We start from the raw sequence: 14,473 nt of genomic DNA on the forward strand, positions 1-14,473 counted from the left end.
TCCACACCCGTAAGACCTTCGTTCATCTTCGGAACACAAATTAAGATATTTTAGTTGAAATCCGATGGCTCCGTGAGGCCTCCATAGGGAGCAATGGACACTTCCTCTCTCAAGATCCATAAAGGTACTAAAAACATATTTAAATCGGTTCATGTGAGTACAGTGGTTCAATATTAATATTATAAAGCAATGAGAATATTTTTGGAGCGGCAAAAAAACAAAATAATGACTTATTTAGTGATGGCCGATTTCAAAACACTGCTTCAGGAAGCTTCAGAGCGTTATGAATCAGTGTGTTGAATCATGATCAGATCGCGTGTCAAACTGCCAACGGCTGAATCACGTTACTTTAGCACTCTGAACCGCAGATTCGACACACTGATTCATCTGTGCTCCGAAGCTTCCTGAAGCAGTGTTTTGAAATTGGCCATCACTAAAGTCGTTATTTCGTTTTTTTTGGCGCTCCAAAAATATTCTTGTCGCTTTATAATATTAATATTGACCCACTGTACTCATATGAACTGATTTAAATATGTTTTTAGTACATTAATGGATCTTGAGAGAGGAAGTGTCCATTGCTCCCTATGGAGGCCTCACGGAGCCATCAGATTTCAACTAAAATATCTTAATTTGTGTTCTGAAGATGAACGAAGGTCTTACAGGTGTGGAACGGCATGAGGGTAAGTAATAAATGACAGAATTTTCATGTTTGGGTGAACTAACCCTTTAAGGGAAGTCAGTTATTATAGTTCATAAAGTTATAAATATTTTTTAAATAGAGCCAGAATATTTTTGTAATATATCTCCGATTGTGTTCGTCTGAATGAAGATTCATATACACCAAGGATGGCTTGAGGGTGAGTAATTTTGGGGTAATTTTGATTTTTGGGTGAACTATCCCTTTAATAACTTAACAGCTTTAACTAAAAAATAAACAAGCTTAACAGAAATTATTCTGACAATAGTGTTTTCCAGCATAAAGATGAAAACATTAACGTGTTTAAAGCTTAAAGGGTTAGTTCACCCAAAAATCAAAATTCTCTCATTACTCACCATCACGAGTCGTTCCAAACTCGCAAGACTTTCGTTCTTCTTCAGAACACAAATGAAGATTTTTTCTGATTTAATCTGAGCTTTCTGCCCCTTTAGACAACTATGCAACTAACACTTTGAGTCAATTTTTTTTGAGTCAACTTGAAATGTGCTGTTTTTGAAATCATGCTTAGTGTTCGTTGCCCCTGTGTTATCAGTGGCGGAACATTCTCATTTGGCTCATGCAGTCTTCTCACAGACGAGAGCTTTCCTACTTTCCTACTCTCATACATTACCTTTGTAATTCATATATGAAAACCATGCATCTTGTAAATATAGATTATATAGATAGTTTAGTTTCACTGAAGAACGAATGTAAAACCTGCTGCTGTAATGGAACACAGGACGCTCTTCATCTTCATGACCACCAGATGGCAGTAAAATGAACCACGCAGACAAGCTTCCAGTAATTAACCAGATGTCAATATGTCTGTATTAAAAAGCCTCATTGCTTCATTTTGCAATACTTATGCTTTAGTTATATATTCACATACAGGAATAGTTTGAAAGTTGTCATCATTTACTTACAAAAAAGAGATGTTTATCAGACAGTGAGACAGCCAATGGGGATGGACACTGTTGAGATAGAAACACAATGGAAAAGTTGCGCAGTAAAATGGAAAAAATGCTTTCTTGGTTTTCTCATGTAAACATGTACTGCACAGACATGTTTGACCATTGCACTCGTGTACTGCATCTTATGCACGACACTAGTGCTGCTTTCGAAATCAAATACTTACAGTATACTTGTTAATACTAACGCCAATAGTAGAATGTCTGAAAAACAGTAGGCAGAAAAAGTCCCCGGATGACCTACTACTTCTGGCAGAGATTCAGAAGTGCACATTCAATGGACACTTTACTATCTCATGAGGCCACAGGAGTGGATTTATGAATGGCAGTGAAGCGAAGCAACTGATCCTGGTAGGTCACTTGAAAGTAACAGCAGCGGATGTAATACATCCGAATTTCATTCACACTACCCATATGCATACTATATAGAGCGTATTTTTTTAATGGTCACAAAGTAACTTAAATTTCTGATGTAGTACCTATTCAGACAGTACACGATTTCGGACGCGGTGGGTTTTAAAAATGCTAAGCTCAACTTTTTTTCTCAAGATCTTTTTTTTTCTTTCTTCATTCCAATGCCTGCATGGAAAAACATGTTTTGTCTGAAATTCTCTACTATACAGTATGCGAAAAACAGTATCCAGAGTAGTATGTCCGAATTCATAGTATGGATGCAGCGCGACACGACGTGACAAATACTCAACAATAAACTGATGCTCTGTTCTAATTTCGACATACTTCAAGAGCTCATGCTTCTTCTCCTTTATATATAAATGACATTATATAGCGCTTTTCTAAGAACACAAAGCGCTTTACATATGGAATAGGGAATCACCAGTGTGCAGCATCCACCTGGATGATGCGACAGCAGCCATATTGCAGCAGAACGCCCACCATACACCAGCTTATTGGTCGATAGGAGAGAGTGATGAAGCCAATCAGCATATGGGGATGATTAGGAGGCCATGATGGACAAAGGCCTGGACAAATTTGGACAAATGATGGAAAAATTTGGCCAGGGTGCCGGGGTTACACCCCTACTCTGTTACGAAGGACATCCTGGGATTTTTTTTTATGACCACAGAGAGTCAAAGGAGTGAAAGTTAAAATAAGGTACAACTTTTACAGTACAGTCCAAAAGTTTGGAACCACTAAGATTTTTAATGTTTTTAAAAGAAGTTTCGTCTGCTCACCAAGGCTACATTTATTTAATTAAAAATACAGTAAAAACAGTAATATTGTGAAATATTATTACAATTTAAAATAACTGTGTACTATTTAAATATATTTGACAAAGTAATTTATTCCTGTGATGTAAAGCTGAATTTTCAGCATCATTACTCCAGTCTTCAGTGTCACATGAACCTTCAGAAATCATTCTAATATGCTGATCTGCTGCTCAAGAAACATTTAATGTGTACAATTGTACAAAATATTTGTGTACAATATTTTTTTTCAGGATTATTTGATGAATAGAAAGTTCAAAAGAACAGTGTTTATCTGAAATCTAATCTTTTGTAACATTATAAATGTCTTTACTGACACTTTTGATTGATTTAATGCATCCTTGCTGAATAAAAGTATTCATTTCTTTAATTTCTTTTCAAAAAAATAAAAATAAAAATTCTTACTGACCCCAAACTTTTGAACAGTAGTGTATAATGCTACAGAAGCTTTGTATTTCAGATGAATGCTGTTCTTTTGAACTTTCTATTCATCAAGGAATCCTGAAAAAAAAAAAGTACACAACTGTTTTCAACATTGAAAATAATCATAAATGTTTATTGAGCAGCAAATCAGCATATTAGAATGATTTCTGAAGGATCATGTGACACTGAAGACTGGAGTAATGATGCTGAAAATTCAGCTTTGCATCACAGGAATAAATTACTTTGTCAAATATATTTAAATAGAAAACAGTTATTTTAAATTGTAATAATATTTCACAATATTACTGTTTTTTACTGTATTTTTAATTAAATAAATGTAGCCTTGGTGAGCAGATGAAACTTCTTTTAAAAACATTAAAAATCTTAGTGGTTCCAAACTTTTGGACTATACTGTGTATATATATATATATATATATATATATATATATATATATATATATATATATATAAAAAAGAAAAAAAAAAAGTGCTAGATTGACGTCTTTGATTGTTGTGCTTGTGTATTTTGCAGCATTTTGTACATGACAGGGCATACTAAAAATATGGCATTAATTTTAATGTGGCCCTGTTGGCATTTTTAAACACAAAAATGCATTCTGTGAATCACCATAATATTTACATAAATGACTCATTTCCTCTCCTCCACAACAACTTAAATCTCAGAGTTAGAATAAAAACCCCTTCATATTGCTTTTACATTTTCAAGAATTATTCAGTGCTTTAGTAATATTCAAATAAATCGGTGGTTTTGTTTAGGTCAGGGGTCAAGATTGTGCAAATTAATCATGATTAAGTGACTGAAGTTGTTAGTATCCTGTAAAAAATTGCTTTGATCAGATTTACAATTTACATGAATAAGAATGCATGCATGATCAATGTGGTTCTTAATAGACGGTTCACACAATCCTTCTTCTACATATCAAAACTGAAAGATCATTTCTTGAAATAGAAACGGTTCGCCTGCATTATATATGAGCACTAATGAGATTCCATTGATCACAGTGAAGGATTTCAGCATAACAATCCTTAAATAGATTTTCAATGGCAAGGCCTGGAGAGTGGATGGGTGAATCTCACAGAGAAATGTCAACCAGATTAGATGCAATATTAAATTTAACATTTCTTTTGCAGAAGTGGCAAATGGGACGCACAGTATGGAGGTGTTTTTAGATTCAAATCAAAATATAAAGCAGGGATGTTTGAGAGATTTTAGCGTTTCAGTCAGTTTAAGGATCATTATAAATGGGCACAAATCTTATTTGATCACTTGCAATTAAGTGTGGACAGTCTGCCTGAAATTTGCCTGCAGTCTGAACATAGCCAAAGTCATCAAGGTACTTTTTACCACCTGGTTTTTTTTTAAATACTATGTATTCAGACAAACTGTACTACTCTTCTGGTTTTACTCCTTCTCCTACTATATAGGGATGTATTTGATTTCGTACGCAGCACCAATTGTATGCAAGATCAGGATTAAACGTGACTGGCACGGACTAGCATGCTCGCTTTTGGCCTGAGAGTGGAAACATGGCTATTGAGTCCCAAATAATAGGTCATTGAAAATATGTCAGAAGTGCCTGGATGGAGTACTATTTCTTGTTGGTTTTCAAATGATGCATCACAAATGACTTCACATTAGGTATTATATTGTAAGGCAGTTGGCAATATGCAGCCCTCATATACATTTTATGCAAATTAATGACACATTTAATGACACAGTACTGTGTCCTCATATTGTTATACTCTGTCTTAAAACTCTTTGGAAAGTATTTACTATTACATATCAGATTAAGAATGATAAGATGGTTTAAACCTGCAAATTTATCAGAAAATACTGCTCATTACAATATTTTATGGAAGCGCTACCAATTATTTCTGAGTTCTGATATTTCAGATTCAAATTTCTTCTAGTTTTACAGTTTGGTTTGGGAAGTTTCCTCTTAAATGAAGGTTATAAACTATTATCTAAGAAAACATTTATTTTTCAGACTGGTCTCTCTGAGTATGTGCTGTCACCTGTAATGTTTAATCCCTGTGGGGTTTTTTTGGAACCATGATGTCATTGTTTGGTAGATAAAGACGGGTTTGTTGACCCCAATTTCCTGGATATCCACCATCTGAAAAGCTTGGTTGACTGATGACTGTGGACTTGTGTGCCATATCCTATTCAACATATTTGCAAGTATTTGCATTTCAATAAAACCAAACCACTGAAGTATATGGAGAAAACTATGATCACTTTATGCTTGGTGTACAAGTTTAAAGAGTAGTTTCAAACATTTGTGTTGCCAGAGCCCTACTTGAAAATAATTGTAAAAACTGCTTAGCACAGAGATGTCTCTTGAGTGTTGCACCCTCTTGCCACTGTTAATAGGGTTCACACTTACACTGAACAAAAAATGGTGTAGGATTTAATTTGAAACAATTTGCAGTCAGAAATTTCATAATTACAAAGAAACGGCAAGTAACATTGAAGTAAATTCAATTTTGAAGTAGAAAGACTGAAATTGCATTTGCTTGTAAAACATACTCCAGTAATCTTTAAAACTTCGAAAAATATTTGAGTGTAATCTGGCCAAATAGGTTGGCAAAATTTCTTCATTGTCTTATAAAATAAAATAAATTTTCACAAATCTAAACAATCTAAAAGTCTACTGCATTGTGAAATTGCACAAAAACTGTAATGTGGAATAATAACAAAACACTAGATTTTACAAATGTATTTATTCTGTAAATAGAACTTTCATAAACATCGGCAAATAATCATATTCACTGTAAGGAGAGTACAATTAGAAGAACATATGTTTACACAAAAAAAAGATAAAACCGCAACATGGATGATTGACATCACAGCTAGAACAGGTATGTCCAGTCTAGATTGAGTCTTATTGCTAATGTCTCTAAGTAACAAATGGCATACTGCATTGCTATATAATTCATGAAAACACATTATATAGCAACACAATTCAGCCGCTGGATTTCAACGCAAGATTTGAAACAGTTATGATCAGCGGTCAGGATGCGGGTTTGAACATTGATGTGTGAAGTGATATACAAATAAAAACTAAAGAGAAGTACCAAAATAGAGTAATTCACAATTCAAAACGTAACTGTACTCCATCATAAAATCTGATTCTCCAACTGCCACCCGGGTCACGGCACCAGATTTCAAACTGTCTCGCCCTTTGCAGCAAAAATAAAGAGAAATCCCAAGACTAGACTCCTCAAAAATGGAGCATTTTTATCGTCCAGTTCACTTAGGCCTCTGTTACAGGGTTATTGAGACAGAATGACCAAAGTGTAGCATGCAGTCTGATATCATAAACTTCAATATAGTTGATCTAAGCAAGTTTAAAACGGTTGTCTCAATGCTCCGGCTTTACAATAACCCACGGTGCATGTAGGATGAATATCAGACTATGCCCTCTTATACGATTAAATACACACACGCATACACACAAAACAAAATAATTAAACAGCTTTGACAAGTGGTTAGCAACAAAAGCAGAAAAACAAGGAACACAGCAACAATGATAAATGAACTGATGACAATAGTTAGAAATGACAATTTAGCATGTGCAAGACAGAGGAAACGAGAAATAATATGCAGGCACATGACTGATGGAGGTTAAAGTGATTGAGTTCAAGAACGATATGCGAGGTTTCCATCAAAAACTCCGCAACATTCATGCATCAAGATAATCTGTACAAACCAAGACAGTCTGGGTGTACAGGTAGGCATCTTAGGGTAGGAGGCTACAGGTTTGTGAGCTAGAGCTACACTGCGCTCACATTTAATACCTTGAAAATCAGGCAATTAAAAGAGGAAATTATGGCTTCAAACAGACCCCCTCATTTTCCTCAGGAAAGATGGTGGCCCTTTTTGTACAGTTCCATGGTTTACGAGCAGCGGAAACTTTCAAGTCAGACACATCCTTTGGTTTTTGGAGGAACTGCTGCGTATCCTTTGTTGCTGAACACATATGACATGACACTCTGATTAACAGAGCTTTTAAAGTGTGACATCTGTGAAAGTCTGGCTGGTGATTGGACAAGGGCAGGGGGAAGGGGTAAAGGGTAGGCCGGCATTTTCCTTTTTGGGCTGGTGCATTAGCAATGAGAGACCTCCATGGGTGAGAGCGTCAGGATGCTCCGGTCATTGGAGAAGAAGGTGTCAGAGTCGCTCCAAGATCTGGAAGTATCAAGGAAATTGCGAACAATGAGGGGGACAGTGTGGATAGTTTGGAATTACTTGATTTGTCTCACTTAAAAAACTAAAAGAAAATCCATCCTGTTAGATTAAAATGTCCAAAATGCTTGTAAGATTAGTTTCAAAATGATGGTTTAAAAATTATTAAAATTTACTTCAAATTGACACCTTGTGTAACTCAAACAATCACTGAGGAATATCTAACTTTAGCTCTTTATTTGTATCCTGTTAGGATCCATGATTAAGTTTACTGTCTTGCTATTGTGTAAATGAGTTATTAATTATTAGGTTGCAAGAGTATATTTCTAAATCTCTCTTTAAATTAACTCTTAGTGCATGAAGATCAGTATGCAGCAGACAAGAGTCACAGCCAATGGAGAAATGGATGAGGACATGTTAGTGCAGGATGGGTTAATGTGCATGGTTAATAAGACAATAAACAAATATAAACACAACATCCTTCCACAGCCTTGACATTTACATAGATTACATTCTTATGAAAGTATTAACCTTTTCCTAGGCATTATATGTAGGGTATGATACCTATATATGAAACAAAGATTATTTACAGCATATAAGTAAATATAGAAACTAATTCATAACATAAATCTATTGCTTGTAGAAAAATATGTGTATATAGGTTTACTATAAAATTTATATTATATTTGTAAATAGAGCGGAATTAAGCAGCCCTTGAGGATCGAAGCCGCTCCAAAGCTGTATTCCTCCAACGCCATACCTGCTACTCTTGAACACCAGAGGGCATTGTCTTTATCAAAAGGACTAATCCCCTTAAAGAACAGCCATATTATATAGGTCCATGCTATATAAGATCAAGAATACACCGATAGCTACAGTAATGCAATTATCTTTGGATTACATGTAAGAAAGTAGTAGAGGGCAAATTAAATGTACCATCTTCATATGTTGCAGATGAAGACAACCGTTTTAAGATCTTGAAGAGGTAAAAAGTTTAAATTAGAGTGTGTGTTTGCATTTATTTGATTAAATGTATATTCACGGTAAATGTGGCTTACTGACTTCATACAATAGTAAACAATCTCTTTCATTGTCTAAAGCAGTGGTTCTCAACTGGTTTGACCCAAGTGTCATACAAAATCATACAAAAACACATTGAACAAAGCTGCGCAAGGGTAAAGAAACATTGCTTGTTTTGGTGGATGAGGGCATGCTGGCGTCTGCCTACTCTTGCGTAACCAGACCTTCAGGCTGACGGCAGAAGGTCTGGGCTTTCACTGGCCAAGGAATGCCCAAGAGGCCGTCTGACTGACATGTAAAGCAGCCAATCAAAATTTGTTTTGTTCCGCTTCATGTTTAGGGGCTTGAAAATGCTTGAAATGACGCCAATGTCCCTTCAATAACAGAACGGTGTGTAAAACACTTGGATGTATTTTAAAGAGTCTATGCCACAAACTTTATATACTTCACACAATTTCAAAAATCCAGCATTTAGATCCTGATAAGTGCTCATTGTCACAGTTGTAAACACAACAGCTTGTTTTTTCCATAAGGGGGTTTGGCATCACAGCATCTTTCAACCAACCAGATGACAACTTCGAAACTCCTGTGTTTTCAATTTGTGTGCCATAATGCATCAGACGTCATGCCCACAGACCGTTGGCTGAACATCCGATGCATTATGGCACACAAATTTGAAAACACTTCAGGAGTTTCGAAGTCCTCATCTGATTGGTTGACAAAAAAGAAATGTGAAGTGTGTTTTAAAATTTATTTTTGCCATTTTTGCCTGTATTGTGACATGGCTGTATAGAGAATTGGCAGGAAGCAAAGTGGGAGACGAGATCAGTAAATGTCTATGAACCGGGACTCAAACTCAGATTGTCTGAAGCGCAATTAGTGCTACATGGAGTGCGGCTCACAAAGCCATAAACTCCAACGATATGGGAAATGTTTATTGTTCCTATTACAAATTTACACAACATATGACCCAGTTTTGGACACACCGTGACCAACCAGTTGAGAACCGCTGGTCTGAAGACAAAAGTAAGAAAAGCAGTACAGATCATTGATAAATGCAACAATGTATAATTGTTTAGATGCTTCATTTGAGATAGACAAGACGGAGATGGAAAAATAGGGTAAACGACAAAGCAGAGTAAACTGTCTAGGTAGAACACACACTCTGGCATTCACCGACCACTTAACACACTGGATATGAAATGCTGCCTCCATGCAGTTAGACAGACGGATTTGACTTCCGTAAGGCTTCAAGTTTAAAATAACAAAAGCAATTCAAGAATCCTCTTGGAGACTACAGTTACCAGTGTCTCACTCAATCATGATATGGTCCCTTGTTGATTTTGTCTTTGCAATAAATGAGCCGATCACAACAGCGGTAGCTGTTGACCGTGGCTACCATCGGCCAGTCAGAGCAGAGGTCTTCACTAGTACCCTGCTCTTCAGTGGCAGTGTTCTAGCAGTAAAACTGGAACAGGAATCTTAAATTTAGTGAGACCAGGTCTCCGTGTACTCATTTCACCACTGTGGAGTAGCTTCAGAAGCGCCCTGCTTCTCAAAGTGCGGATACAGACAGTCAAAACGGTTACACTGAAAGCTGAGGCTTAGGAGTGCATTACAGTCGCATGCCATCACAAACCCCTCCACGGAGAGGAACACACGCAAGGCAAAGACTAAGACGCAGAATAAAACACTTGAACAGGGATGCAACGTCTCAGAACACGTAATGACATGGATCAAGTCATATAGTCCAACATTCGACAAGCACATACTTGCATAAATTGGCGCTATAAACGTTTGCCTTGCTAATAACTGGGTGTGATGTCTGAGAACAAGGATGACGAGATGGCTTCAGCGATTATGGACTCGTATGAGGCACAAAATTTATGGTGAATCTTCAGCAGAGAACATTTATCTGCTACATAGAGAAGACACGAAAAGCGACACCAGCAAAGAAGGACGCACCTCGAAAGAAGGTAAAGACGATGAAAGACGAAGACAATGGCAGAGCAGACTCAAAGTTACTCCATGACAATTTTCTATGTCTTCATGTATACGTACGTACCTGGAGCCTCCCAGGTGACAAAGCTCTCTTGAACTTCTAGCTAAACTTTGTTACATTAAAGGCAAATGAATGCACCCGTTTCTGTCTTAAATTCTATACTGTAATCATTAGGGAATGCTTTGAGTGCGGTGGCAGCCCTCACTCGTCCAGTGCTGATGGCTCATCGTGCTCCAGCTTGTAGGAGATGTGCTTACAGCAGAGACTAGAGAGAGAGAGGTCGCACCTTGTGGCCCGAGCGGGGTCGCATCGGCCCATTATTCGCTCCACCAGCCGGCCCAGCCGTGAGCAGGCGTTTTGCCCCTCTGAGAAACAGCACATGGAGTCCACGCATCCGATGCCCTGGTAGGCCTCAATAAACTGGAAAAAGAAAGAGAGAGGTGAGCCAGAACACGAAAGAGATGAAAAGCATGAAACCAAACAGTTTCTAACAAATATATCATTTGCTCATTGACATCCATAATGGGTAATGACTAGATGTCTTAATTTTGTCATATTGGAGACTCTGTCTTACATTTTACAACAGCACTTTCACAAACAGGGCACAAAATTGGGCTTGAAACTTAAGGTGTTTAAAATGGGCATCACTCTTTATTTTGTAATTGCTTGTGGTGATTTTCTTCATTGTATGTCTTTTTGTATGCATTAAACAGCTTTGTCCATAGTCCAAAGTATACTTCAGTACGCAGCAGATGCATACTGAAGAACACGTAGCCATTCAAAGTATACTTCACTTGATAGCTTGTTGGTGCTTTTCCAGTAGTTTGTTGTTCTGTCTTTCATTTCTTTTTCGACAGTGATACAACAAAACAGCTTAGTGTTGCCACCTTGTGGTCAACTAATTAAGCACAAAAAAAAAAAAAAAGAAAAGAGCACAAGCTAGTATGCACGGTTAAGAAAATCAAGTTGAGCATGTACAATATGCGCATACTAAAATGATGACGAAATATGTCACTCGCATTTTATACATAACTTAGCTTATGTGCTGCACACATCCTGAAAAGTGAAGACAAAACATTTCGATCACCCCTTGGTGGCTGGCTGCATTATAGGTCATAATAGGTCCCGCAGTCTCCATGTAATTGAATGGGATGTAAGCCAAACTAAAAAAATCTAATTACACTTACAAATTTTTTTTGTCAAAGATGGTTTCTGACAATTTAGGTAGTTCTTATGTATGTTCAAGTGGCCGTTTTTCTAATAAGTTTGGTATTAGTTATTTATTTGATGCTATAAAAACAGAGTAACATCATGATTGATAGCTGTGCTTGTGATTGGAGTCTGTGGGAGTATGGGTGGGACCTTGATACCGCGGCTCCACATCTGGATCACTACTGTGCAGGCTTGATGCTACGTCAAGATGCCAACAGCCATTCGTAGGATATTTTGGCTTCATTCACAACTTCCATCTTTTTTGTTTTACAGTCTATGGTAAAAACTGAAGCACACCTTGGGTGTAAAATGATGCGACTGAGAAGCAATATATAGACCTCAATTACAGATAATGAAATTTGTTGTGGATTATTTTCATTATTTTCATTTCATTATTTATTATTTTCAGCTAAATAAAGCCAAAGTTTGGTTTGTAGTTTGTAGGGGTGTAACGATATGCTCAGGTCACGATACGATACGGATGTTCACGATACGATACGTATCACGATATTTTGAAGAAAATGAAACTGAAATTCAAATAACATTTATTTAAAAAACATTAACAAATTTCAATAATTTTCCTTGTTGTACATACAAGATCACATTTCAAGGTTTAATAAAAACCTTCTGTATTCAAATTAACAGCTGAATAGGTCTGTCACTGAAAAAAAAAGTGTTAAAATGAACATGAACTTAGAATTAAGAATCCTAAGGGACAGTTCACATATCGCGGCCGCACCACTTCTCCTCCTTTACAAAGCGCTTGCGCTCCCGTGGCATCGGTCGTTTCTATGCAACCATGAACTGCGCTCTCCAAGAGGATAAAATGGATAAAATGATTTCTAGCCCTTGCATTAGCTTTACTACTAGATATATTTATGGAGAAAACCACCCTGTACAGCTTTGATCAGCTGTTCGCTGAGATTTTGATGTTTTGTTACGGAAAGTGCATAGCTGATCGGTTGGTTCTTGTCACATGACCTGCGGTGCGCTTGCGGCATTCTGAAAAGTTGAGAATTATGAGCGCACCTGCCGCATGACTACATTTGAAATAACTGACTTGCATGCGGAAAAGACGCATTAAGTGAACGGCCCAGCGGAACTTCTTAAAGTAAAGCATCGCAAGCATCTATTGCTTTTCTGTGAGCACAGCTGTTGCTGTGGCACTGCGGTGAAAGAACGCCACGACTTTTCTCATGTGACCAAGCAAGAGACTGATGCGAGAAATGTTTAAACCTGCTTACAAGATTCTATGTGCAAGATTCGATGTGTGCACAAAACACTTACTGAACTAGAGAGCTGATTGAGACACACCCTTAATATGCGGTGACAACCCGGCTTCTCTCACTGCCACTTCCATGTTGCGGAGTAGGTCACGTCGGCAGCTCAACCAATAAGATTAGACTGCCGTCATATCGTAAAAGTATCAACATCACTCTGCGATACATATCATAACATTTTTGCATCGCGAAATATCGTACTGCGATATATCGTTCCACCCCTAGTAGTTTGTAGTCATAACCTTATATCAACCTTTTTAAATTTTTCGGTAAATATTAGTTTGATCATATTTCTTACACTAACTTTTTGTTTTTTGAACAATGAATCAAATGTCAGTTCAATACATTATGTCAGAGAACTTGAGTAGGTCAAGACCATTAAGATCTTTGCGTCTTGTGTAATATAATAGTTGGCATTTGTGGTTTTATTACTTTAAATGAAAAAAAGTAATGGTGCACCAATTTGTACACTATTTGAGGAAAGTTAAAATGTTGCATGTTAAAATAATATTATCAGGTGTTATGTTTAAATAACACCTGAACAGAACCTCAAATACAGGACATCTGGTCATCCCAATAATAGGAGGCATAGCTTGAAACACTGAACTCAAAACATAAATGCAGTGTATGGTTATACATATACATGAGAGGTCTGAAATGAAACAATGAATGACCAAAAAAAAAAAAAAAAAAAAGAATGATGCAGTCTCTTCAGAAACACAGACATCCTTGGCCTCTGCCCTGGACAGAAATTACAGTTCCATTTAACTCCTTTACTCAATACTCAATTACTGAAGACGACGCTAAAGACCTGCATGTTAAATTACAGCCTGAGCACTCCAACAAGTCTTTATTCAAATCAGATTCCCAATCAGATGCACTCAAAAACCATCCAAGGAGGAAAAAGAGTGTATGCAGCCAGAATTGAGGAAGTCAATTCTTTGATCTCTCTCAGGCAACCTGACTAGGCATTATGCAAATTACAAATATTAACATTAAATCCCTCTTGACCCTCTTTAGCATGCCTTGCAGAATTAGCAGTCTTGAGACAAATGTGTTTGTTGACTAATGCATAAACGAGAAGCTTAGGTATATGCGCACTTATTTCTAGACGAAATGTTTGATGATTGACCTAGCTAACAAATATTGTGAACTATAATGGCCGACAAGTAATCAACACATTCAGCCATGGCAGAAATACAGTCCATGTTTCCCTGATGTTTCTTGTTAGCCTGTGTTTGACCATATTCTGGGTTAAAGATTTAGCTATTACGACATCGACCTTGGCAGTTCTGCTAAAAGTCAATATTAGCAGGAAGTTGCTGAAAGATTAAATGCAGTGTGACTTTAACCGTGTCCTGTAATTGTAAATAACAAGCAGTTCTAATCAAAAGCAGAACCTGTCCAATAATAGCTGGAGGGTATGACTAACCAC

At 37.0% G+C, this 14,473-nt stretch overlaps 1 protein-coding gene across 7 annotated transcripts in view; it reads right to left on the reverse strand.

Moving 5' to 3' along the window:
* Window positions 1–6,040: 6,040 nt before the first annotated feature.
* LOC125254838 (phospholipid-transporting ATPase IF-like) overlaps window positions 6,041–14,473 on the reverse strand; it is a 62,062-nt gene continuing 53,629 nt past the window's right edge. For 5 of the 7 annotated variants that reach the window (XM_048169696.1, XM_048169676.1, XM_048169707.1 and 2 more), the window contains 2 exons: window positions 10,833–10,966; window positions 6,041–7,527 (listed from right to left, as the gene is read on the reverse strand). In XM_048169696.1, the coding sequence (XP_048025653.1) occupies window positions 10,864–10,966 (103 nt within the window). In that variant the 3' untranslated portion in view covers window positions 6,041–7,527; window positions 10,833–10,863. Of the gene's footprint in view, window positions 10,967–14,473 lie in introns of all 7 variants that reach the window. The other 2 variants (XM_048169684.1, XM_048169710.1) reach the window with 2 other exon arrangements.

The sequence above is a fragment of the Megalobrama amblycephala genome, linkage group LG2 (genome assembly GCF_018812025.1).
Source record: "Megalobrama amblycephala isolate DHTTF-2021 linkage group LG2, ASM1881202v1, whole genome shotgun sequence".
Classification (NCBI taxonomy): Eukaryota; Metazoa; Chordata; class Actinopteri; order Cypriniformes; family Xenocyprididae; genus Megalobrama; species Megalobrama amblycephala.